General features: G+C 56.6%; 11 protein-coding genes across 11 annotated transcripts; 7 read left to right on the forward strand and 4 right to left on the reverse strand.

Moving 5' to 3' along the window:
- Positions 1-67: 67 nt before the first annotated feature.
- On the forward strand, positions 68-661 carry Malapachy_2793 (glycine dehydrogenase; the record flags this gene model as incomplete). The annotated part of the gene is made up of 4 exons (XM_018137279.1): positions 68-338; positions 376-398; positions 434-542; positions 573-661. 4 exons carry the CDS (start codon positions 68-70, stop codon positions 659-661), a joined length of 492 nt encoding a protein of 163 aa, XP_017990209.1.
- Positions 662-668: 7 nt separating this feature from the next.
- Malapachy_2818 (alpha beta-hydrolase) lies at positions 669-1,836 on the reverse strand (the record flags this gene model as incomplete). The annotated part of the gene is made up of 3 exons (XM_018137304.1): positions 669-694; positions 732-1,404; positions 1,435-1,836. The coding sequence occupies 3 exons, from the start codon at positions 1,834-1,836 to the stop codon at positions 669-671; spliced, it is 1,101 nt and encodes a 366-aa protein (XP_017990134.1).
- A 251-nt stretch (positions 1,837-2,087) lies between these two features.
- Positions 2,088-2,536, forward strand: Malapachy_2852 (hypothetical protein; the record flags this gene model as incomplete). Its single annotated transcript, XM_018137338.1, has 2 exons — positions 2,088-2,418; positions 2,457-2,536. The coding sequence occupies 2 exons, from the start codon at positions 2,088-2,090 to the stop codon at positions 2,534-2,536; spliced, it is 411 nt and encodes a 136-aa protein (XP_017990191.1).
- A 207-nt stretch (positions 2,537-2,743) lies between these two features.
- On the forward strand, positions 2,744-3,365 carry Malapachy_2851 (hypothetical protein; the record flags this gene model as incomplete). The annotated part of the gene is made up of 2 exons (XM_018137337.1): positions 2,744-2,988; positions 3,017-3,365. The coding sequence occupies 2 exons, from the start codon at positions 2,744-2,746 to the stop codon at positions 3,363-3,365; spliced, it is 594 nt and encodes a 197-aa protein (XP_017990196.1).
- A 39-nt stretch (positions 3,366-3,404) lies between these two features.
- On the reverse strand, positions 3,405-4,948 carry Malapachy_2809 (anthranilate synthase component; the record flags this gene model as incomplete). The annotated part of the gene is made up of 2 exons (XM_018137295.1): positions 3,405-3,427; positions 3,457-4,948. The coding sequence occupies 2 exons, from the start codon at positions 4,946-4,948 to the stop codon at positions 3,405-3,407; spliced, it is 1,515 nt and encodes a 504-aa protein (XP_017990223.1).
- Positions 4,949-5,100: 152 nt separating this feature from the next.
- Positions 5,101-7,104, forward strand: Malapachy_2829 (pre-mrna splicing factor; the record flags this gene model as incomplete). Its single annotated transcript, XM_018137315.1, has 1 exon — positions 5,101-7,104. One exon carries the CDS (start codon positions 5,101-5,103, stop codon positions 7,102-7,104), a length of 2,004 nt encoding a protein of 667 aa, XP_017990126.1.
- Positions 7,105-7,384: 280 nt separating this feature from the next.
- On the forward strand, positions 7,385-8,797 carry Malapachy_2839 (hypothetical protein; the record flags this gene model as incomplete). The annotated part of the gene is made up of 2 exons (XM_018137325.1): positions 7,385-7,648; positions 7,676-8,797. 2 exons carry the CDS (start codon positions 7,385-7,387, stop codon positions 8,795-8,797), a joined length of 1,386 nt encoding a protein of 461 aa, XP_017990212.1.
- A 3-nt stretch (positions 8,798-8,800) lies between these two features.
- Malapachy_2825 (adenylate kinase) lies at positions 8,801-9,607 on the reverse strand (the record flags this gene model as incomplete). Its single annotated transcript, XM_018137311.1, has 3 exons — positions 8,801-9,074; positions 9,104-9,483; positions 9,518-9,607. The coding sequence occupies 3 exons, from the start codon at positions 9,605-9,607 to the stop codon at positions 8,801-8,803; spliced, it is 744 nt and encodes a 247-aa protein (XP_017990144.1).
- A 229-nt stretch (positions 9,608-9,836) lies between these two features.
- On the reverse strand, positions 9,837-12,395 carry Malapachy_2819 (vacuolar (h+)- 98 kd subunit; the record flags this gene model as incomplete). Its single annotated transcript, XM_018137305.1, has 2 exons — positions 9,837-12,242; positions 12,273-12,395. The coding sequence occupies 2 exons, from the start codon at positions 12,393-12,395 to the stop codon at positions 9,837-9,839; spliced, it is 2,529 nt and encodes an 842-aa protein (XP_017990135.1).
- A 266-nt stretch (positions 12,396-12,661) lies between these two features.
- On the forward strand, positions 12,662-14,707 carry Malapachy_2786 (hypothetical protein; the record flags this gene model as incomplete). The annotated part of the gene is made up of 1 exon (XM_018137272.1): positions 12,662-14,707. The coding sequence occupies one exon, from the start codon at positions 12,662-12,664 to the stop codon at positions 14,705-14,707; it is 2,046 nt and encodes a 681-aa protein (XP_017990129.1).
- A 162-nt stretch (positions 14,708-14,869) lies between these two features.
- Positions 14,870-23,656, forward strand: Malapachy_2826 (hypothetical protein; the record flags this gene model as incomplete). The annotated part of the gene is made up of 1 exon (XM_018137312.1): positions 14,870-23,656. The coding sequence occupies one exon, from the start codon at positions 14,870-14,872 to the stop codon at positions 23,654-23,656; it is 8,787 nt and encodes a 2,928-aa protein (XP_017990158.1).
- Between the last annotated feature and the right edge of the window lie 16 nt (positions 23,657-23,672).

A 23,672-nucleotide genomic window follows, 5' to 3' on the forward strand; every position in this document is an offset into this window, starting at 1 on the left:
ACAGTGGATCGGACCCGGCATGCGCCTGCTCGGCGCCTGGCATCCCAGACGCCGTACCCCCACAATCATGATTGCTGCTCCTCTCCGTACGGCCTGTTTCTCGTCGCTGCGTGCTGCTGTGCGCGCCACTCCTGCTCGCGTTGCTCCGATCCGTTCGTTCCAGACGTCGTCGGTGTCGGCTGCTATCAAGACGCTGTATACGGCTGAGCACGAGTGGATCCGTTTCGACGATGAGACCAACAAGGGTGTGCTGGGCATCACGGACCACGCCCAGAACAGCCTGGGCGACGTTGTGTACCTTGAGCTTCCTGCTCCAGGACTGGAAGTGTCCAAGGGTGGTACGTATCTTGCTCATAAAATGCGGCTAACACACAGACCAAATCGGCTCCATTGAGTCTGTATGTACGAAGGTTGAGGCCTACTAACAGACCAGGTCAAGGCTGCGTCGGATATCTACTCGCCTGTGAGCGGTATCATCTCGGAGGCCAACGAGAAGCTCAACGACGAGATGACGCTCGTGAATAAGAGCCCCATGGAGGAGGGTATGTTTGTGTACAACTAATCAATCGCAGGTTGGCTTGCCAAGATCGAGCTCACGCAGCCGGGCGAGCTGGAGGAGCTCCTGAGCGAGGAGGCCTACAAGGCTACGCTGGACCACTAAACGTCGACTACGTAAATATCCAGCTTGTGCAGTCTGTGTGTGAGTCAATAGCTGCCATAGACCAACGTACCTTGACACAGTGATTCACGTTGCGGCGTGGGCACAGCGCCTAGGGACATGCCGTCGTCTGGCAAGGGCACGGCACTCTCGCGACGTACGCGCTGGTCCCAGTCCTCGGAAAGAAGCTCCGACATGACATATGTAATACGATGAGGTAGGACGCCTGGTGACCATCCAAGATACTTCACTGTATCGTATACAACACTCTGTCCCATGTGGCATTTTGTCTCCATCGCAAAGCCTGTACGGCTGCAAATCGATGTGGGGCCGACGCACTGCCCTGTCGCAAGCGCATCCGCCGTATGGTATACATGCGTCACAGGTACGAGTGCGTACGCGTCGTCGTCTGGCATATCAGGCGGTGGGATTGGCAAATGCAGACGCGAGGCAGCGAGGCGATCACCTGGCGACTCAAAGGCTACAGCCGGAACCCCGAACGTTGCGCCCAGAAAGCTGGCAATCACTCCGCCCAGACTGTGGCCTGTGACCCACACTTGACTGTTGGGGTACAGGTACGATATGTTGTTGTACAAATCCGTGGCGGCGGGGTAATACAGCGACTTTTCAATCAAAGCACGGCCCACACAGGCCTGATCGCAGTGATTACCACTGTGATAGCAGTTGCAAATAGGTTTCCACGCTGGCGTTACACGTGCGCAACAGCAGGAGAAGAGCAGATTGTCCTGTGATGTGAGTGTGTACATTCTACGTACATTGTCTTTGTCGCGCTGCCCCGTACTGCCGCCCGGCAGGAAACTCGCACTGGTTCCCTTGAGCGCTACCACGACAGTTTCATTATTCTCTGTTGCATAGATATGACCACGCAAGCCCTCTTCGTCCCATCCGAATTTCGACGACCAGCGCCACTCCGGCGCATCTGTTACAGTGTTCGGCACATCTTTGTAGTACGCCAAGCACGTCATACGTGCCAAGACTTTGAGCAGATGACGATTCGATACATCAGGGGCCATGACATGTACATCGTCCCAAGCCTCCAGGCGCATAAGGTCATCATGATATCTAGAAGGAGTAGCCTGCCGACGCTCTAAGAACCCACGCACATCACGCAGACGGCGAATGGTACGCATTGTCATGGGCGGCGCGCTAGGCGGCATGGGTGGCGGGGCTGACCACCATGTGCTTCCCATCCATATACACAAACTCAAGCTAAGGACCAGCGCCAGCGCTCGCCACGTTCTAGAGGGCGATGGCCCCCGCATATCAATGTGTGTGTCACAAGGCCTTGGGGAGAGATATCGTGCAGGGACCAGAAAATAGTTGCTGACTTGGTTTACGTAACGCCACAGGGTCTACGGAAGGCACTGCGCATGGGCGCATCAAGGTTTTCCCACTTCCCGTTCGCATCATGCTGGCCCGTATGAGTGCGCCAGTTCTGCGCCAGCTCACGCGCAACTCCTCTGTACCTATGCGCGTCTCCGCACGTGCTATGCCCGTGCGTATGCTCTCGACGACGGTGTCCGTGCGCGCCTCGGAAGACCCGCGTCCGGACTTGGACCAGTCGTTGCCACCAGGTTTCGAGAAAGTTGGCAATTCGCCAGACGCTCTTTCTGCCATCAACAAGCTGGTTGAGGTTCTCAAGAAGAATGGCGTGGACGTGGCGAATGGTGAAAAGCCCAGCATGATGCAGCTGGCCAAGTTGGCTACCGTGCAGGAAGTGCGTGAAGCTACGACCAAAGGTATGTTTTTTTTCTTTTGGCTAGATACTTATACTCAGTCGTGGAAGAAATTCGCAAGCTGGGCGTGAATATCTCGCCAGAAAACCTCAGCAAGATTTTCAAGAGCGGGGAAAAGTAGACATCTTTATAGCCTCACAGTCTGTGCTTCCGTGGTGGCGCATTTCACGTGGAGTTGTATGAGCGTTGGATGCACGAAAAGCGCCAATCTAAAAGCGGCGCTTTTTCTCTCCTCCCCTTGCCTGCACGCCAATAAAAATACCGATAGACTTCGTCGCTGTGTTGTGGTGACCGCGACAGGGCTCTCAGGTAGGACATATACGCAGCCATGGCGATGCACGAGGTCCCCACATATCCTCACACACCCCTCGCATTCCCAGCATCGACGTATGACTTGCGATACGGCCTCGGACTGCAGCGTGTGGACCCGCAACTCGACGCGTCGTATCGTCCCTTTGCGGATTCGCATGAGCGGAAGCCGTACTTGTACGACCTTCAGGACACTCTTGTCCACTACAATATCGGCACACCTATTGACTTGCTATCCCAACCGCGTCCCATTTACTTCACCGAGTACGTTTGCCTTTTTCTAACCCGGCAGCTCCGTTCAGCAGAAAATGAACCTGCAGGAACACTTCCTGATGATATTGATTGCAGGATGCATTGTCGCATCTTCGTTCGCCTACTTCTTCCTTGAGCGTATCCTCCGGCGAGCTGGCGTATACCCATCCATGCCCGTATTCAGCAAGCAGGAGCTTGTAGCGAACTATGACGCAACACTGTCTAGTTACAGTGCTGCACAGGCACATTGGCAATCGGCCTGGGATACGCACCTCGGCCCACGATGGCGTAGCCTATGGCAATGGTGCAGCCAACATCTCGCATACGCAGCGAGCAAACTATCTCCCTCCCTTCAGCCTGGGGCATTACGTCCGTTTTCTCACGCTTAATATACTACTACGTGGGGTGTTCTTTGTTTTTTTAATAGATTACGACTGTTGCGCATACGCGGCTGCTGTGTTAATGAATATGTTCACATACCTTCTGCCTCCGCTAGGCATCGCACATTGCTGCCCAACTTATTCACCGTCTCAATGTACTCGTCTTCTTTCACACTATCGTACACGATACCACCGCCCGCTTGCAGGTAGACCATGCCGTCCTTGAACGTCATTGTGCGGATAGCAATTGCGACATCCAACTCGTCCTGGGCAAAATCAATTCGGCCCACGGCGCCCGCGTAAACACCACGTCGCTCCTGCTCGAGCTGCGTCACCAGCTCAATCGCGCGAATTTTCGGCGCACCACTCACTGTGCCTGCAGGGAAAATCGAGCGGAGTGCATCCAATTTCGAACGGTTCGGACGAAGCTGACCTGTTATGCGTGACGTTAAGTGAATCACATGGCTGAACTTCTCAATCGACATGAGCGTCTCCACCTGCGTCGTAGTCGGATCGCAAACGCGGCTGATATCGTTGCGTGCCAAGTCGACTAGCATAATATGTTCAGCACGGTCCTTGTCCGAGTTTAATAGCTCCTGGCCCAGCGCTTCATCTTCTTCGGGCGTCTTGCCTCGCCGCACCGTGCCTGCAATCGCGTGCACCGCTACCTTGCCCTTGGAGATCTTGCATAGTGTCTCAGGGCTTGCACCTACAATCTGCGCATCACCACAGTCCAAATAGAACATGTAGGGGCTCGGGTTGATGCGGCGCAAATGACGGTAGCAGTTGAATGGATGCAGCTTCGTACGTCGTGAGAGACGCTGCGACGGTACCGCCTGGAAAATCTCACCGCGGTGAATGTTCTTCCGCAGCTCGGTCACAAAGCGCTCATACCCTTCCTTGCCGACATTGCTCACGGCCTCTTCGCCAGGCGTAATAATATCCTGCTTCGGCAAGGGCGTTGCGTCCTCATGGATGGCGTGGTACAGCTCATGGACCTTCCGTACAGCCTCCTCGTACAAGCTTGGCACATTATGTGACGTTTCTGTGACGTGCACATGCGCAACGCAGTACACATTCTGAAAGACATGGTCAAAGATCACGGCAGTATCGCACAACATCATGACACATTCTGGCATGCCGTTAAACGGATCACGCAGCTCGCGCTTGGTCTTCGGCTCAAAGTACTGGATACAGTCAAAGCTAATGTAGCCCACTGCACCGCCTGTGAACATGTTGAGCTCAGGCAACGCGACATAATCGTAACCACGCATACGTTCTTCTAGGTGTTTCAACGGATCCCCTTGCAAGGGCAGATTGGGGCCCGTACGCATAACATCCTTCGGCAATGCGCCCAAGAAACTGTACCGGTCAATACGTTCACCTGTCTTGACACTCTCCAGAAGGAAACTCTCACGGCCCAGCTCAGCTCCCTTAGACAACCGCAGGTAGGCCATGACAGGCGTTAGCAGGTCCGACGGCACCTTGCAGTACACAGGCATGATAGTACCCTTTCGCGAGCCATCTGCTGGATCCAGGGCTGCCTGCACATCCGCAAGCGGCGGATGCACTTGCAGTTGATACACCGACATGAGCAATCCAAAGAAAGTGAGTCAATCCAGCCTGGCGCCCTTCGCGCCGCTGTGGCCGCGTACGAGGACCTCCATGCTGCTCGCACGCGTCACGTGGCACTTGGACTACGCCTAACGACATCGACAAACGACCACTCCACTCCATACCAGGGATGGCGCCCGCGCTGCACCTCCCACCGCCATCGCAAGGCGCTAGCGATGAGCTGGGCCTTGTATCTACTTCTACTGTCGATGGAAGCACGTTCCCGAGTGGCGGCGTCGTATATCCGCCGCCAGATTTACGTGCCATTGTCGACAAAACAGCCGAGTTTGTCGCGCGTAATGGCGTGGCGTTCGAAGCCAAGATCCGTGAGCAGGAGCGCATGAATCCCAAGTTTGCATTCTTGCAGCAGGGAGACGCGTACCATGCCTATTTTCGCCTCCAAATCCGTGCAGCAACGGAGAAGCAAATGAACCCGGACGCAACTGAGACCAAAGATGCAGGCGCCGCCGCTGCTGTGCATGCCGCCCTCCAAGCTGACCGTTCGCAACGTGCGCGGCCCGCCGAGCCTGAGCGTCCGCCACCACATGAATTCTCGCTTGAGTTCCCTAGCACTGCCGCTGTGGACATGGAAATCCTCAAACTCACAGCCCTTTTCACAGCGCGTCAAGGTCATGGGTTTGCTACGCGACTGCTCGCCAAAGAGTCCGAGTCCCACCAATTCGCCTTCTTGCAACCACGCCATCCCCTTTTCAGCTACTTTAACCTGCTAGTCGAGCAATACCGCCGCGTAATGCAGCCAAGCCAGGCACTGCTCGATCAAGTACACACCTATGCAAGCCACCGCCGTGGGCCTGGTGCTGGCGGCGCACGTATGCAGCTACTTCCAGCGATGAAAAAACGCGCTGCGTGGACCAAGTGGGACCAGGACCGACGTGAGGAAGAAGAGGCGGAAGAAGAGCGACGCAAAGCGACGTTCGACGAGATCGACTGGCAGGACTTTGTCGTGGTCGGCGTTGTCGAAATTACCAGCAATGATGCACGCGCAGATCTACCACCACCTCGTTCGTTGCATGAGCTTCAGACGATGGTTCATACCCAGGAGAAAATGGCCGAGATGCAAGCTGCCGAGAAAGCACAGGCGGAAGCTCGAGCGCAAGCCGAGGCTGCGTTGGCCACTGCTGCGGCCGAAGCGCCTGCGCCTGAGGCAGAAGAAGAGGAGCCTACGACATCATCCGAATCGGTCACGCCTAGCTCTGAACCAGCACGCCCTGCTATTTCCAAGCCAATACCCCAAGGTCCTATCAAGATTCGGCAGGACTACAGGCGCACTGCACGGCCTACACAGACTGCATCACAGACCACCGTATGCCCTGTATGTGGCGACTCCGTCTTGCTGAGCGAGATGAGCGAGCATGTTCGTATTGAGCTTCTCAATCCCAAGTTCCGCGAAGAACGCGCCAAGATTGAGCAGCGTCGGCAGGAGCAGGCCAGTGTGGCAGCTGGTGCCGATCCCAGCCACTTTCTCAAGCAGTTTGCCGGTGCACGCACTGATATCTTTGGCGCCCGTGAAGACGAAGAAGCACAGGCACGTCGCGATACCAAGGAGCGCGAGTTGGCCCGTGAGAAGGAGCGCCATGTATGGGATGGTCATGCCAACAGCAGCAAGGCTGCGCAAGAAGCACGTGCACGAAAGCAGGCTGTGTCGACCGATGAGCAGCTGGCACAACTTCGACAGAAACCTACCTCTACTGCCACACCTCTGGGCCCTCACATTCCCGGGAAGCGTGCGGCGGCTGATGAAGGTGCTACGACGGCGCCCGCTGCGACCAAGCGGCGGACCGAGTCGCCGTCCACAGCCCATGAAGGCGCCTTGTATCCGGAGCAAGAATGGTTGGCCATGTACCCTCATCCCATTACCTTGCATGTGCACGTGCCTGATGCCCCCCATATGGCGCCCTTGTGCGATGGGCGTGTCCTTGAATTATCAGGCTTGCCGCTCACCACGACTATCGGCCAAATTCGGGATCGTATCCTGAACGAAGCCTTGCAGCGCTCTGTGAGTGCCTCGAAGCTGAAGATGTGGGTCCATGGCAAGCCTGCGACATTGCGGCAGTCGCTTGCGTATTGGAATCTCGCCGATGGTGCCCATGTGGAGATGAGTCTGGCGAAATAATGGCCAGGCCAATCATACTTTCCATAGGCTATGTAGAATGACATGCGCCCTGTCGTCGCAATTCCGGCTGTGGGCGAGATGCAAGTGAGGGATTTTTTAGACTGGACTTAACTGCCCTACCACAAACGTTGCGCTCGCAGCGGCGTGCGATCGACTTGCCAGCGTGGACGGGACTTTACCACGTTCGTTCAATGAGGCTTCCCAGCTGCCTGGCTTTGCGCTGAGCTATCCAGTCCAGGCAGCTGTGGGCGGCATCGTCTTTGCGTTTATTACCTCTCTCATGTTTCATATCCTATTCACATCGGCGTACCACTACCCACTGAACCGCGTCAATTTCCTCCTACAAGTTGTGTCGACGCTATTTATGTGGATCTTCTTAAGTGCGACGCTCGCAATGACGCTGCAAGACCTCTACAATTTCGCGCAGTCGTGGCCCTACATGTTTCCCTACTTGGCCTTCTCTATTCCTCACCGACGCGATTGGAATGCCGTGCAAATTGCCTTCTGGGATATCCTCAGTGCCTTTGCTTCCTTGTCCGCTCATGTACGTTTGAATGTATACTTATACCAGATTACCCACATTCAGTTTCTTACGTTACTTTTCCCATCGCGTCTCGAAAAGTTGCTCATCTTTTGGATCCTTGGGCCTTTAGCGCTGATCCAGGCGGGTATGGAGTTTTCTGACTTTTCTCCCCCTGACGATTACAAAACACATGACTTGGCTGATGCGATCGTCAATATCTGCGATAGCTCCCTGGCCTTGTTGTACATGCTCTCCATCCTGATATGGGGCTGTCTTGTGAACTGGCGCCGTGCATGGCGTCTTGATGGGTCAACAGCCGCATTTGGCGCTTTTACTATCGCCGTTGCCCTCTTCAAAACGGTGGTCAGCTTTGTCCATATCGGCTACGACCGCTTGTATTGGATGCGCGACTTCTCCGCTGCGTTTACCAACTGGCAAAGTTGGCTCGGCTTTTGGTGGTGGGTGTCCTCAGGCATGGGCATTGGCGAGTACGAGGACCAAGTCCGTCGCATTGAGCGCAAAAAGGCACGAAAGGCACGTCGGCAGCGCAAACTGCGTGCGAAGCAACGCAAAGTGGCCGGCGGCGGCGTGTCGTTTGGTCCGTTGCTCGCGTCGCGGTCCAACGTCGTGACCTCAACAAGTGCCGTCAAACCTGCTCATACGATACCCGTCACAAGCCCCTCAGCGATTGCTGCAGCTGCAGCCGCGGCTACCACTGCCCCACCCCCTGTCGTCATCGCTGTGCCACCGCCCAATCAAGGCCCGCAGCCATCCATACCGATCCCACCGCATCTTCGAGCGCGATCTTATTCGACGACATCGTCTGGCTCGCCTGCTCCGCCTATCATACCCAGTGCCAGCGATCCCTACTTGGATGGCACTCATATCGGCAGTGATCCCACCACCGAGTCTCTGGCTGGAACGCAGACTAGTGGTTCAGATTCCTTGCCATGGCCTATCTCCCTTCTTCGACGGACAGCCACACACTTTCCGGCGTTTGTACAACGCCGCCTCGACATGTTGCAGACGGCACATCGTGATGCTATTAGTGACGCGGCTATTGAGCAGGCAACTGTATACGAACGTGTGATGCAGCGATGGCCGTCTTCGTTGGTCCGTCCTGATATCATTAAGCGCGCACGTTTGCAGGATAAGACAGTGTATGAGTAGTAGCTATGTAAAGTAAGGGAATCGTTCGCGAAGAACATGTTGCAGCTTGGGCCAGATTTCGTTGCTGGTCGAGCCGGCCAAGTCCACGACCAACGGCCGCGAAGGATCCGTCGGGCACGACATGGAGCGGAACAGTGAGATCATCGGCTCGGTCTTCTCGTGGAAGGCAGCGATGCGCTTCTTGAACGTCTCTGGGTTATCATCCTCTCGCTTCTCCAACGGTTCACCAGTAATATCATCAAAGCCAGGGCATTTCGGTGGATTGAACGACATATTACTGCGGTATAAGTAGGATCGTATACGTACTATACGCGGCCCGAAGGAATGTGTGTCCACCGGTCCAAAATACGCTGCAAAATGACCTCTTCTGGCACGACCAGGTTGACGACCAACGAAAGTGGGTGCTCAGCAGCGACCAGAGTCGCCGTAAGTAGCTCTGCTTGCCCAAGGGTGCGTGGGAACCCATCGAGAATCCAGTTCTTTTCGCCCAGCATCTTTAATTCGGAATGAATGAGCTCCATCATCGTCTCATCCGGCATAAGACGGCCAGCCCGGATGACTTTCGCAGCTTCTAGGCCAATGTCGGTACCATCACGAATATGCCGACGCAAAATATCGCCAGCCGTGACATGTTCGACAGGAAACTCTTTCACGATGCGTTCAGAAAGGGTCCCTTTGCCTGAGCCCTGCGAATATTAATGGTGTGTAAGTCATACGTACCGGGCATCCTACCATGAGCATACGCAAGGAATGCTGCGCGGCTCCTCCCCCACCAACCTGGCGCAGGACCTGCCGGACTGCCGACGCCATCGTACTACAACCCTGGACGTTACACCAATAAACGCATGTCCACAGTGACGCGCATATCGTCTTCTCTCGGTCCGGGGATGCGCATCCACCGGCCCGACCTTCTGATTGGCCCGTGCTCACTCGGCGTCTCGCGCCTCTCCCCCCTTCTCGCTCACCGAATCGGAGGGCCGTCGCGCGCGTCGGCAAAAAAAGTGTCATCTACACGTCGGTCTATATGTATACGGCGGCCCTATGAGGATGCGTCGGGCACAAAGGTGAGCGGTTCGAAGGGGTAACCACCCGCTTCGTAGTGCTTCGAGCCGGACTCGACCCAGTGCAGACGCAAAGCATGCAGGAAGGCAGAAAGACCTTCCATAATACACAAAATGGCGATGGTCAGGACGAACCACAGCGCAAAGGCGAACACGGTCGCAAACACGCCAAACAGGCCTGTCATACCAAACACATTCTTGATGGTCATATCCCACAGCACCTGCGAGAGCTGTGCATGCGCCAGCGACAGCGCCCACAGACGCAGGTACGATGCAGTGTTGGAGATGCAGCCCAAGCAGAACTCAATGGTATGGATAATCTGATGGATGACCACTTCGCCCATCTCAAACTCTTCCTCATCCTCCTCGTCTTCGGGGATCATATCGTCTTCAAGTGCACGCTCATCTTCGTCGTGGCCATCCGCTACGCGCTGCTCGCCACGGGCCGAGCCAACCGCATGGTAGCCAGCCCCCTGGCGCTGCTTGTGCTCGCGGTACAGCAGGTACGGCTTGGTGACCAGCATCCACGGCACACATACCAACGCTAGAAGCAGGAGGAGCATCTGCACAGACGCCTGGCCTGCATACAGCTGCGACTCGGGATCAACCACACCTGGCTTGAGGAACATGTAAATCAGCATGTTCAGCAGACCCGGCGGCGAGTTGTGCAGCGGCTGACCCTGGGCGTCCGTTGCGTACCAATCGGTCGACCACTTGTACACAATCGTAATCACGAGGTAGCCAAACAGCGACTCCATAAACAGGACCTGCGGCACCAATTCCGCCCAAATCCACGACGCACGCTTGAAGTGGAGGTGGTTCGGCACATTGAGCATCAGCGCAAACGTCATGTGTGCCACACCCAGCACGATCGAGAGCTTCATCTTGAGCGAGTTGGTAAACACCAGGTTGTTCTCCGCTCCGTGCCAGCTGGGATCCAGGCCAATAGGATACACATGGCCGGTCGGCTCAGCAGTCAGCGACCCTTCTCCGCCCTTCTTCGGCCATGCCCATCCCGAGTGGAAGATGTGCATACTGCGACTGAAGATATCGTTGTACATAATACCCGTGAAAATTGCAAACGCACCCATCAGCAGGATAATGTAGCGACCATAGAAGAACATCGACGTAATTTCGTCCAGGCGCGTCCGAAGCAGCTTCTGCTCATACAGCACCATCACACCCGCCGCCAAGAACATCAGAATACCATGGCCAATATCACCGAACATCACAGCAAACAGGAACGGGAAGGTAATCACAGCGAACAGACCCGGGTTCACTTCTTGGTATGTCGCGTGGCCATATGCATCAATAATCGCCTGGAAGCCCTCCGTGAACTTGTTTGTCCGCTGGTACGTGGGCGGCGTCTCTTTCGTCCGCATCGTCTGCATTACCGACGAGACGTGTGACCCAGTATGCTCCGTCGCGCGACGCAGTGCCAACTGCACACTGCTCAGCTCCGAGGAGGGCGCCCATCCCTCGGCGACCATAGTCTTCTGATTCACGTCGACTTGGAACAGGTTCATCGTGCCATACACCAGCTTCTCACGACGCACCAAGTCGGCCCACGCCTCGACCGATTCGGCCACACGGACCAACTCGGTACGCCGCGCGGCATTGGTCGAGTACAAAATATTCTCATGGTCCTCAATACGCTCCAGCACCTCGCCTAGACGCGCATCGCGCTGCGACGCATCGCTCTCAACAGGGTAGAGCGTACCGCCCATTGACTCGCAGATTTTGCGGATCTTCGCGAGCACCGCTGAGCCATGCGCAAAGATCACAAACACATTCTTAAACACGGGCTCGTCCTTGGACGGGTCCTCAAAGCCCTGCTGGATCTCGGCATAGTTCATAAACAGGTTGCCACGGAGCGCACGCCACAACACACGTTCCAACGTCGGCATATGCGCACGCTCAATCGTGCCCGCCACAAACTCCAGGTCGACAGGTGCAAAGCCCGACATGTTCGGCCGCACCTGGCCCTGGTTTTCAAGAAGGGGCGCCTCTGCATCTGTGTCCATACTCACACGCACGGCCTCCGGCTGCGCCTCCGCCTGCTGGAAAAACACCTCCGTCTCACGGATGACGTTCTTCGCTTCTTCCAGCTCCAAAAGACGCTTCTGCAGCGCCTCCTGACTCGTATTCATCTGCTTCACACGCTCCTCATGCTCCTGGAGACGGCGCGAAAGCTCCTCCATCATCATCGGGCTACGCGCCTGGTCTTCCGTGGAGAGGAGGGCCATGGCACTCTCCAACGGACGCGCTGGAATCGCTTCGCGCTCCAGCTGCGCCTGGAGAAACTGCACACGGCGGTCCATCTCATCCAGACGACGGATGTCCGCGACAAACGTACGCTGAAATGGCGCGACATCCGGGTTGAGCTGCGTTGTTAGTTAGCGTGGTCCACGTACATCTTTGAATTGGATATTGCCAAGCTCGCCAAGCTCTGTGACCGTAGCATGTACACTCTCCGACGGAATGTACAGCTGGATCAACGACATGTTCGCCGACCGGAACAAGCTTTCGTCGCTCATGGTCGTCGTTGATGCACGCCCTAGCTGTATCGCTGGTCGATACACACAGCAAGCGACTCGCTGCGGTGGCCGACGAGGGACGAGCGCGGGCCGCCGCCGCTCTATCGGCCGAACCCACGTGCGTCGTCAGGGCCTAGCGACGACCTCCACGCCGTCGCAGGGACGAGGGCCAGTCGCCACGACGTGATCACGGCACGGCACGTCGTCCAGCGGACCCACGACACCCGCGTTCCAGGCAACTTTGCTTGTTTCTTACGCCGTGCACGATGCCGCATGGCTTGTGTATACGTCCTCGTGACGTGCTGGTCCTCGTGCTGGCCCTCCTCGCCATCGCCACATCGTCCGTGCGTGCGTCTTGGTGGCTTCCTCAGAAGCGATTCAAAGACGATGCACTGATTGACGTCGGCACTTTGGGTCTAGATGATGCCCATGGCCAAATCGTGGCGTGGGCCTACCATAACGACGATCGATACGTCGATGCACTCCTTGTCGATGCCGACCGACAGACTGTGCGTGTTCATGAATGGATGCATACCAAGTTTCAATTTAATAGCACTCCGGCCGCGCAAGTCCGTGTGCCAGACAACATGCGCATTGTCAACGTTGTTCCTGCTGACCTAAATTACGATGGTCGTACAGACTGGCTCGTGATGACAGAATCCACGCAGGCAGGCGAGGCGCCTCTCTCGCTGTTTTTGTGGCCCAGCCAAACCGATGGCCAGCTTGGCTTGCCGATCACCCTGCCTGCCTCTGACGCACCGCATCCCTTGCTGGTCGATGCCTCCGGCACACTGCAAGGCGAATTGCTTGGTCATGCGACTGCCAAGCCGGGCACATTGACACTGTGGCGTCGCGATGAGGCCACGTCGCAGTATAGCTTGGAAGAGCTGACGATGCACGGCGACATTTCGCCGTGCCAGCTAGCCCACCCACACAGCTCTGCCCATGTCGATATGAATGGCGATTGTCTCGCAGATCTGTTCTTGGTATGCCAAGGCCCATTGTCCTCGCGCTTATCGTACCAAATCTGGACGGCGCGTATCGATGAGCCTCGGACGTACGATTTGGCTCGTGCAGGCGACTTGCCGCCTGGCACAGGCGCCTTGTCGTTTGCAGATATGAACCGCGATGGGACGATGGACGTCGTTTTCCCGACATGCGAGCGAGGACGATGCATGCTCAACATCGCCTACAACGAACAGATGCCGTTGTGTGAGCGTGAGAAGCGCGGTATGATTACGTGGCCCAACATGACGACACCCCCTGATCGATGCCGTGATGAATTGCAGCTTTGTGAGGCGGATCCGCAGTTCCGTCTAGACTTTTCCGTGGAGGAGGCCAATACCCTACTTGCCCGCCTCCCCCTGGACACATTGACGGGCGATGCGTCACTGCTGCTGCAAGACGACATTGGATCGCACAGTGTGCCTGTACCTATACGCATTGGCGACTACAATATGGACGGCTATCCGGACGTAGCGCTTCTCACAGTGCCACCCCGGGCAGCGCCTGGTCGGACGCGTGTGCATTTGCTGGAGAGCACCGTGTGTCCTAAACGTGGCGCTGTAGGCTGTGCCGCTGGCGCAGAGGTGGAGCATCGCACCTTTGTGCGTGTGAATGGCACCGTGCTCGACACGATGGAGTACGTACGCAGCGTCTCGTTTTTGGATTTGGACGAGGACGGGACGTTGGATTTGGTCTTGCAGTCCATTGAGCCCCTTGCTTCCCGCACATCAGATGCACGCAGTGTGTCGTTTGTACAGAACAACTACTTCCATGACGCGTTCTTCCTCAAGACCCTGACGCTCAACGCCGCCTGTGGCGCACGATGCGAGCCAACTGATGCGAAGGCGTACGCGCCATGGGGTAGCGCGCTAGGCGGCGCCTCCTACAAGTTCTCTGTGCTTGATCCCAATGGTGTGCGGCGTGCGCAGCAAGTGGGCCAGCAGCCTCAGACAGGCTACGCGGCGCTTCTCTCGCCGTCCGCGTTCTTTGGATTGGGCCGCACCAACAACTATGTCGAGTCGCTGTTCGTCGGAAGCACACGCCGCCAAGTCCCACCCTACCTTGTGCTCGAAGGCGTGGTGCCCAACAGCGAAGTCGTTGTCATTCCCACGGGCTCTGCGCCGGAGTTCTGGCGCCGCGAGCTGTTCCTCCACCCAGCCGACTGGATCCCGTTCGTGACGTTGACGCTGTGTGCGCTGATCGCGCTGCTCAGCGGGATCGTCTTCATGCTCGACCAGCGTGAGAAGCGCGAGGACGAGCGAGAGCGCTTGCGTGCCGTGCATGCCATCAACTTTGATGCGTTGTAGTCCATCCATAGACACACACACACACCCTGCCGGTCCGCCAACGTGCCTGCCTCCCCTCCACATCTAGACGGACCGCCCGCATGTACGTCGCCCCGTTGTCTGTCGTCTTCTCCACCTTGACCGACGAACGTCCGAGGCACTTTCCCTTGCGTAGCATACAGGATGCTGGGGGATACTGTGCGTACGGCGTCGTACAGCTCGACGTGGGCATGGTTATGGATCCTACTGGCCATACCTGCCGTGATCCTCCTGCTCGAACATGTCGGCATACCATGGGCTACCCAGCGCCTGCTGCAGGGCCGTGGCGAATTACGCTCCCTCAGCTTGCTTGGCGGTCTGCACGACTTGGTATGGCAGCCTACAGAAGGACCACGCTGGCGGTTCCGGCAGATCTACCTCGTGATCCACTGGCCTGATCTACTCAAGCGCCGAGCCACCACACCCAGCCGCGTGCAATGGCTTACGCTCCGCATAGAAGGGGTCGAGGTAGACCTTGTTTTGCGTCCCTCTGCGCCGCCCGCGGCCAAGGAAGCACCCGCCGACACCAACGAGCCTTCGTCGGCCTCTACCTCCTCCCATCCACACGGCGAGGGTATCTCACATACGTCGCAAGCCGCCCTCCTTGCGCACACCTCTGCCTCGCCATGGCACCAAGCACAACACCGATGGCGCGAGCTACGTCATATCATGCTTCGTCGGACTAAGCGTTTTCTTACCCTCGTTATTGAGAGTATAGGGGCATTGTCTGCCAACTTCATTGCGGTCGAAGTCTGCGATGTGCGTGTTCGTCCCGCCGACACTGCCGTGGCGCTGCAGGTCGACTATGCACGCTGGCATGCCTCGGTGCTTCTCGCGTACGCAGCCCGACGTCTCCATCGTCTCGCACAAACCGTGTCTGACGGCTTTGCCGACGCGCCGACGCAGGCCATGCATACGCGGTCGCACGGCTTCTTCGGCCTGAACATGCGGGCGCCAGAAGGCCGCTTGCGTGTGCAGTTGGACGTCGAAGGCATTCGTCTACAGCATCACGAGAACGATGTCGTGGCGATGCCAGGGCGCTCATCGTTCTCGGTACGGACCAAGTTTAAGGAGTACATTGTACGTGAATCAGCGATGGTCCGCCTGGAGCTGGCCGACTTGCATGTCGACGCCGATGCCTTGCAGCATGTACGATCTGACATCACGGCGTGGAAGCATGCCTCGATACCCACCGAGTCTCCCGCTTCGCAACCCTCGCGACCGCCCACGCCCACGCCGCCTAGATGGCTCGCCTACATGCGCAGCATTGTCCTGAACCTCGGCAAGGCTCACATTGTGCACCATCTGCCGGGCGACAGCGACGATGAGCTCCGCCTGGAACTGAAATCGCTGCGTGTGTCTCTGGAAAACAGCGATCCATCTCACTCCGTGCACCAGGCTTGGTTCGGTGCTTGTGGTCGTGGGAAAGGGCATAATGCCTCGCTCTTTGAAGCGCGTCGCATCTTTTACCTGCAATGGTCTCTGGCGCACATCAAGACCGTCCTCCATATGGAGCACTCGAAGCACCGCTCGTTGTTGCTGAGCTTTACGCGCCTGCATACATGGTGCCGCACCTCGTTCACTCCCTACGGCGTGCTGCCCGCAGAAGCCCAACACGGGCGTCCGCCCTTGTTCTTCGACACCGATCCCAACGAGCCTATGGTCACACTGCGTATGAGCCTCGAACACATTCGCAGCGCTCCTGACCTCACGAGTTTGTCACGTGTCTCCTCCGCGTTGCGGCGCGCAAGGCCGTCGACGCCTTCCTCGTCGCAGGGCTTCAAATTCACCGGTCCCCAATGGCTCCCGCGCGTAGCGATGGTCTTTCAAATCGGCGCAGTGGACGTCGTAGTGCACCAGGGCCGCTCTGCGCAGCTCTGGGATGCGGAACGTCGTGCATTGGCCGTCTCGATACCCCAGCTCCATATCGAGCTGCAAGGCTCGTATGGCGAACGTGTGCGTGTCCTCCGCGACTCGCAGCTTGGCAATATCGAGGCAATCGAGGCGCACAAAAAGTACCCGCTGCGCTACGTCTTCGATGCGAGTGCCGGTATCGCGGCAATTGACGCGTACTTGACTATGCCACATGTGGGCGGACGACCGACGCACCATGATGTGCTCAACATCGGCGCCATTGGTTTCGAATTTGCATCGCGTATCCCTACTGCGATCGACATACACACATGGCGGCCACGCATAAACTACCAGGCGGCGCGAAGTCGTACGCGCCTCTCTGTGCAGCACATCGATGTGAACGTGTGGCACGCATTTGTCGTGGAAACGCTCCTCGACGTCCTACGTGCCATTTTCCATGTGCGTCCTATGGACTCGTCCCCCCCACCCTCTGCCCCTGTGGACGATGGCACGACGTACAATCCACCCAAGTCCTTCATGAATCGCCTGCCGACGCTCCACTTTATGCATATGGGCGTCGGCCGCGTCTCTGTGTACCTGGGCGGGCATGATTCGCACTTTGAGCCGTCCATTCGTCGCGGTATCGCGCTGGTCATCGGCAGTACTGTGCTGGACTATTCTCGGGCGAACCAGGCGCGGCCACTCGACGTGTTTGAGCGGACGTCCAAGGACGCTCGGCAGGCCTTACGTCTGCCAGAGCACATCGGTACTCGCGCTCGTGCCTTGGCGTACGAAGACGGAAGTGGCGCTGCGATTGTAGGCTCCATGCATGACATTTCGCTCTTCCCCCTCGTCGATATTGGCGCCGCTGCGTCGCATGCTGAGAATGCACCGCGTGAAGACGATAATGACACGGGCATCTACGTGGAAGACCAGTGGGACTTTACTACGTCGTTCGATCATTTGCTGCGAGAGCCACGTCATGTGCCACGTCTACATCAGCTGCAGGATGACTCTCAAATGGTGCACATCCCTGCACTGCTCGCAGAAGCGGAATGCAGGAATGCACACCCTAACATCGCCATCAATGCCAGGACGGAAGGCTCCGTGACGATGCGGATCGTGTTGGTCAACACGTACTGTCTGCTTGTATCTATATCCGCCATACGGACGTTGCTAGAAGCATGTCGTCGACCCAGACCTGCCACAGTACCACCTCTCAACGACGAAAAACCTTCGCCCAGCCCCGACAAGCCCCGAATGACCGTGCATGTTATGGCGACCGTCCCTCGCATCCACTTGTATGTGTGGCTCCCGCATGATCGTCAGATCTTTCTTTACATCAAGGCCTTGCATGTACGCAAGCGCCAGGGCATTCGTGTGGCGTTGGACTCATTGCATGCTTGCCTTCCACAAGAAAAGCACAGGTCCGAGGCCTGGGACGATGCCGTGGTGTTCCGCCGCTTTGCCGTCTCTTTGGGCGAACAGACCGATTCCCCCAAGACGATCTTCGTCACGGGTGATAGTCTGCATGCGCGGATCCCCTACTTGTACTACTCGCATCTTCTTATCGAGGGCTCCGTGGTGGCCTTCAAAGCGACCAAGCAGCTCGTATACCAGTTCATCCTCGGCTACAACCAGAGCGCCATATATCCCCACAACGAGGCACCAAAGCGACTGCCACATATCTCCTTGCGCATTGGCATTGCCGTGATCGAGGCGGCCGACGAGGCCCTCGACTCGAAACTCAACCTCATTTTCCGCGCTGGAGGTGACGAGCAGCTGATGCGCATGGAACGCCTGCGTCTCTTTGAGCAGCGTTTGGCTCAGACAGACCCGGAGGCCGTGCCAGACAACACGCGCGAGCGTTTGGATGCCTTGAATTCGTCCAATTGGATTCGGCGTATCCACAATGCCCGCAATGTTCGTGCAGCGCGTGAGCGTGCGTTCCTGTCGTACATTCATCACCGCGTCGTTGACTTGGACGAAGTTACACATGAACACATCCCCATCGAGGTCCGCTCACGACCATCGGATCCGCCACTCGCGCGGCTGACGATGACCAAGTTGTCGTTGGATATCTCGCAGCCCACCGGCTACCAACTGGAAGATACACATACGTGGCTGCATACGCAGGCAGGCAATCCGGTGGACTTGGAGTATACAACCCTTGTTCCGTTGCATGTACGATGGCGTCTCTCGGAAGCGATCATCCGTTTGCGTGACTACCCACTGCCGCTCCTGCACATTCCGCCTCGCACCGATATGGAGCCATGCTTCGATGCCGAGGGCGATATCTGTGTGGCCGAGCAGCTGGGTGACGAGTACAGTGTTCGTCATGTCCGTGCTACCATTGTCCCTGCCATCGACGCCACAGGTAGTGTCGAGCATGGTCTCATGGTCCCGAAGAGCTGCATGACACCCAAGGTATACGGTCCTGTGACTGTGCATGTATCCTCGTCGCGGCCCACCATCTTTTCGTGGGGCCAGTCCATGCAACCGACGATCCAGGACCTGAAAGCTGTGATTGATGCGATTACCAGTCCCCCTCGCGATCCGTCGCCCAAGCCTGGGCCCTGGGATAAGCTGCCATTGCATTTGCAGGGTTCCATGCATATCTTCTTCGACAACGATGTGCATCTGCATTTGAAAGGTGCTCGGGATCCCTACTACTTCCTCCAAGGCGGCGCTGGTTGGGTACTAGCCTGGCGTAAGAACGTGGAAGTGCGATTGGGCGTCGCCAATCCCGATCACGAATTCCTCCAGGTCCGCAGCGGCGAGCATCTGCTGGCGATTCCCCAGTTGAAACACATGCAGGATATGGCCTTGACTGGTCTCTACGATGTTGAGCGTGGCGTGCGGACGACTGCCCGTGCTGTATTAGAACGTCTTGATACGCCTGTCCCTGCCACATTTGCCAAAATCAGCTGGCAGCTAAGTGGCGGTGTACGGTGGGGCATGGGCCTCGCTTCGGAGCATACATGTACGGAAAAGACCTGTGAACGCACGCCGAAGTGTGAAGGCACACCGTTCTACCGCAAGTGCCGCTTCTTTGGACGCAAGCCACACTGGCAAGTCCTTTTGCGCTCCCGCGAAGGGTACGACCGCCTGCCTGAGTCGCAGCGTGGCGACTCGTACTATGGCTGGCGCTCCGACTTTGTGCATTTGTCAGTGTCTTTGCAGGCTATTGGCGATGGTGACCTGTACAACAGCGCGATGCAGCTCTCGCGTAATAGTGTGTACATTACGCCCAAGTCGTGGGACCATTTCATGGAATGGTGTCGACTCTTTAATGGCCGTTTGAGTCTTCCGATCCGTCAGGGCAACGTTTTCCCGAAAGCGCCAGGTGTCAAGTCGCCGAAGTTTGGCTTGCACCTCGGGACGATCAAGTACCGTTTCAACATTGCGCCATTGCAGCTTTCGCACGTATACCGGCAGCGTTTGCGGTACGACTATAAAGAGGCACTGCGTTCGTACGTCGGTGTCAAGGCCAAGGCCGGCATGTTCTACCTTGACTTGCACCAGCGCATGCAGGAAACCGTGCATCAGCCACCTGTCGAAGGTGCCAAGCCTACGCGCAGCCTACGTAAGCCTCTGTACGAAGCCGAGGCGGATATTAGCGACTTGGAACTGTGGTGTCTGTGTGCTCGTTTCCGCGAGACGTATGATTCCGTGAGCTCCCTGCCTGCGACGCCCGATATGCAGTTTGATCCCCTTGCCTCGGTCTTCTCCAAGAGCGAGCAACAGGATACGGAGCATCCTGTGTACGACCGCTTGGATTATTACGAACTGGGGGATTTGCCTGTGGAAGAAAAGGCCCCGAAGCTGCATATTCAGAAAGCTCTTACGCTTGCGCGATTCAATTTCCATCGTCTTGTGGAGTGGCAAGCGCACGTCGTACGTCGGTCTAGCAAAGCGAGCACCGAATCAGTGGATCCGGTATGGATGCCACGCTCAGACAGTCCTGAAACGACAAGCTCGTCGCATGATGCCCCATCTGAACCCACGCGGCAGTCTTCTACCTCCCGCCCGCCCTTCCGCAAGATGACGATGGCTGCGCCGCCGCTGACGGTGTACTCCAAGTTCGGGCATGAAGGCACACATACGTGCCTCATTGGCCGTTCTCGTCAAGTGATGGATGACCATTTGGATTTGGAGCATCAACGACTGCGCCACCTGGACGGGGATATACTAGTGCTCCAAAAGATGTTGGAGCAAAACACCATGCCAGGCGATTCGCTGTACCATGAGCAGCAAGAAAGGCTGCATCGCTTGCAGATGGCTGGGCGTGATATCAAAGCGCATATTGATCGCATCATGGAGCACCGGACGGAAAAAGATGCGATCCAGGGTGAGGTGCCGCAGTACGAAGTAGATCGCGCACGCCATGCCAATGCAACAGGACAGAGCTTGGACGAAGATGCATCACAGAAGAATCCCTCAGCACTACGCAAGGAGTGGGAGTCGTTTAACAACCAAATTCTGGCCTACCGTCCTGTGGTCATGCTGAACAACTTGACTCGCGATATCCTCATGCGATACTATGACAGTTCTCTGTACCATCGTGGACTCAGTCAGCGCTTGAGTGTTTCGGAGCAGTACCAGGTGTACGAGCTGCTGGAACGGGCACGTCTGCACTTGCAGCGCTCGATGGATGCGGATAACAAGGCGGATCCTTCGACGTTGCTTGAAGATATGATTGCGGATACTACGCGACTTTCCTCGAAAGGCATGGAACATACCTTCCTTTCTGACTATGGGGCAGAGCACAGCGAATCGTACGAACCTGGTCATGGTATTTCCGACATGTTTAGCCTACGCAAAAAAACCATTTGTGTATGTGTTCAGCCTGAGCTGATTTTACATTCGCACGTTGGCGAGAACTCGACGTTGGTTTTCCATGCGAGGCAACTGCGTGTACGCAACTATGCGGTTAGCGACTCGATGTACGACGAACGCTCAATCAATCACAACGTCATGCACCGCAACTTTATCGCGATGCAGTCGTTGCAGTGCTATCATTCCGTGGACGCCATCGAAGAGGATGAGACCCAATCGACCTTGGAATCGTTGCGTCTCCCTGCTGAGGTGCTCAACGGTCTTCACCAGCCTCGATTCCAGCGCTTGATCCGTGAGACGCATGCGTTTGTCCTGTATGACAAGCACAATCGCCTGCGTCTGCAAGATCCATCACGCCCTGTGATCGATACAGGCCACCTGGATGACACAGAGGTCAACTATCTAAGCCACAATATGGATCTCGTGCAAATATTGTGCCCCCGCTTTACGTTGACGGCCAACAGCGAGCAATTCGCGGCCATCTACAATGTGGTGACCGACCTGGTCCTGTACACAGATCCTCTGCAAAAGGAGCTGGAGCGACGTCGTGACTCGCTTTTGTACAGCTACCAATTTAACGACCCCGACTTTGTCGTAAGTCTGATTGCGGCGCATCAGGTGCGCATTCACGATCTTTCCAATCAACTTCGGGCGTACGAGGCGCAGTTCGATGCACTGAACAACACAGGGATTAATGAGTATGTGCTGTGCAACGTACAGCTAATCGATTTGTACGTCAACATGTGCATGCTTGAAGAAGCCGTGTTTATCTCGCATTCATCGTCACGCGATAAGAGCAAACATTCAGCGCTGCTATTGCGGGCATGTGCAGAGTCGATTGAATGGAACATGATTGCGGACGATGGTCCTACCGATGCGGATGTGAAAGACATCCACGGCTTGTTTGCGCGTCTGCATATGCAAGGGACAGCGTACTCCCGCATGGCGCTGGCCTCGGGCATGTCGATCAACTGTGTCAATTTGCAAAACATGGAGGCACACAATGCGCACCCGTCGGCCTACTTTGAGGAGATTTTGACCAAGTATCAGCCCCGACAGACGAACAGCCAGCTGAACGATCAAAAGCAGTTCTTGCTGGCACACTGGCTTATGCCTGTGCCTGCTGGTGGCGTGGGCTTGATCGATAAGTGCGAGCTTCATATGCACCCTGTGAAAGTGCAGTTGGAGTTGCGTGTCGGCCGCCAGCTGTGGTCGTATCTCTTCAGCTCTCGCAATGCCAAGCAGGCTCAGGCTCGTGAAGAGCAGGAGGAAGAGAATGTCGACGAGCACAAGAAACGCAAATGGTTCAAGCAAATCGTCTCGATGTCACGCAAGGCCCGTCACACGGTGGCCTCCCCTGTGTCGCTGAGCGACTCGGACTCGGACTCGGACTCGGACTCGGGGAGCGAAGCGAATATCCTGTTGCCAGCGTCGCCGGTCATTCATCACTCGAATGAGTCGATCATGACGCAGCGCAGTGCTATGCAGGGAGGCAGCGAGCATTTGCACACAGATGCCGTCGACTTGGAGGCGTTCCGTGATGAAATGCTACGTCGCGCTGGTCACTACATGTCGTTTGTGCATGTGATGGTTGCAGCTATGGCCGTATGTCTTTCGTACAAGGGCGATGGTGATCACTCGCTGACGAATCTGTACGATTTAGAGTTCCTTATTCCGAAGCTCGAGTACAACAATATTCTCGGCACGTACGGCGACTTAACCGACTTGATTCGAAAGGATATGATCAAGATTGCGTGGGATCATCGAAGCACGCTTCTGAAGGGCGTCATCTCTACACACACACGAAAGCATGCAGCGCTCAAAAAGTCGCGCGCGGATCGCATGCAACGGTTCAATGTCTCCTCTCGCGAAGAATGGCAACGGCAAATGCTGCAAGATCCACGACGTATGTCGAATGATGCAGCGATCCTCATGCCACCGCCTGCACCCCCGCCACGCCCGCCCTCGCCCGACCGCATGTCCATGGCGTCGTCCACCTCCATGTCGAAACAGGAGCGACTCTCGATGTGGCGTCACGCGCTTGCGTCGCGCATCCAAGATGTCGCCGACGATACTGCATCGGTTCTTCACATGGGCAGCCAAAGTCCCAAGCCCACGGACAGCGAGGCCTCGTCCGTGAACTCCGCGACGCTGCCTTCCTCGTCGTCCACGTCCTCGCATCATCCTCATAGCGGTCGCTTACGTCGCTTTTTGCATTTGCCCAAAAAGGATCACTAGAATACATTATAGGCTA

The sequence above is a fragment of the Malassezia pachydermatis genome (assembly GCF_001278385.1).
Source record: "Malassezia pachydermatis strain CBS 1879 chromosome Unknown scaffold11, whole genome shotgun sequence".
NCBI classification, from domain to species: Eukaryota; Fungi; Basidiomycota; class Malasseziomycetes; order Malasseziales; family Malasseziaceae; genus Malassezia; species Malassezia pachydermatis.